Raw genomic sequence first — 1,310 nt, forward strand, 5'->3', positions numbered from 1 at the left:
GCTAAGATACCTTAATCCCAACTAACAACAACAACCTTTGTTATCCCCGGTGTGGACCTCTTCCAAGTGAGCTGAGTTTCCTCCTTTCTTTTCCTAAAATTGTACGACTGGTTGATGTAGGCTCCGCAAAAAGGAAACCTTTGTGGTGTGTGCTGCAGCTCAAGCCAATTTAGAGCTTTGTAGGCATAACTGCAGACACAAATCTCTACAGCTGCAGAGGCACACAGAATTATGAGCCTGAATTTAGAGTCTGGTTGATAGAGATCAATTGTACCCATCTCATCAGAGGCAGGCTGGCTAACGACCCACAGAAGTGTGGGCTGCGTTGGCTGGGAGAGGGTTACGAAGTACCACCCTTGCAAGGACAGCCCCTTCTGCAGCTGTGGGAACATGAAAGCTGCTGGCAGACCTGTACGGGAACGGACGCGGATCTGTGCCCTGTCAGCTCCCCAGGGGACCCTACAGCATCCCCACTCATTGCTATTACAAAGTAGGAATAAAAGCAGCTTTTTTAAGCCTTGCTCAGGCTTCCTAGAGTTCCTGCAGTGGCCTGAAGGCCATTTCGGCAGGCAGCCTGCACCCCACGCGCCCCGCTTTACCTCCTTCTCCAGCAGCGTGGTCAAGTGCTGCTTCGTCAGGCCCTCATCCCGGTCCTCGCTGTGGGCAAGGTGCAGGGGTGCGATGGGGATCTGCTTCTCCTCCCGCAGCGGGGTGGTCTCCACCTGGTGCCAGCGCTGCTCGATCTCCACGTGGACGTTCTGCGGTTTGATGTCTGCCGGAACAGGCAGGATCCGATCCACCTCCATCCTTAGCGCCTCTTCCGACCCTGCCCCGTCCACAGCATCGATCATCTCAAAGCGTTTGCGACGCTCCTCCCGCCGCCGGGCCCGCTCCCGCTCCAGCTCTCCCGGGTCAGTGTCGGTAGCACCGGCATCCCTGGGGAAGGCGGCAGAGCCGTTCTTGGAGGAGTCTGCAGCGTTTGCACGCTCCTGCGCCAGGGCTTGCTGGATGGGGCGAAATTCAGCCCAGTCAAAGGTCTTGGACCGTCCTTCTCGCCGGCGCTCCCGGGCACGGCTCCGCTTCTGCTCCGGGTCCAGCTCAGCTTGCTCTGCATCCGGCTTCTCGCTCGGCTTTGGACCAGTCTCGAAGGAAGAGCTTGTTTTGCTTTTCTCTTCCGGCAGGGAGCTGTGAGGACAGAGAGAGGGTGCAGGAAAGTGTCAGTGGGTGCTCGAGATGGCCAGGCGCTCCCACGCATGCCTTGAAGAGCTGGGAGGAAAGGGGCTGCTGAAAGCCCAAGCCAATGCCACGTG

At 57.9% G+C, this 1,310-nt stretch overlaps 1 protein-coding gene across 1 annotated transcript in view; it reads right to left on the reverse strand.

The window, feature by feature from the left end:
- Positions 1-1,310, reverse strand: part of MPRIP (myosin phosphatase Rho interacting protein) — a 77,487-nt gene that overhangs the window by 15,660 nt on the left and 60,517 nt on the right. The window contains 1 exon segment of the mRNA XM_009889220.1: positions 600-1,185. Within this exon segment, the coding sequence (XP_009887522.1) occupies positions 600-1,185 (586 nt within the window).

This window comes from Charadrius vociferus, unplaced genomic scaffold, assembly GCF_000708025.1.
Source record: "Charadrius vociferus isolate BGI_N301 unplaced genomic scaffold, ASM70802v2 scaffold787, whole genome shotgun sequence".
Lineage (NCBI taxonomy): Eukaryota > Metazoa > Chordata > Aves > Charadriiformes > Charadriidae > Charadrius > Charadrius vociferus.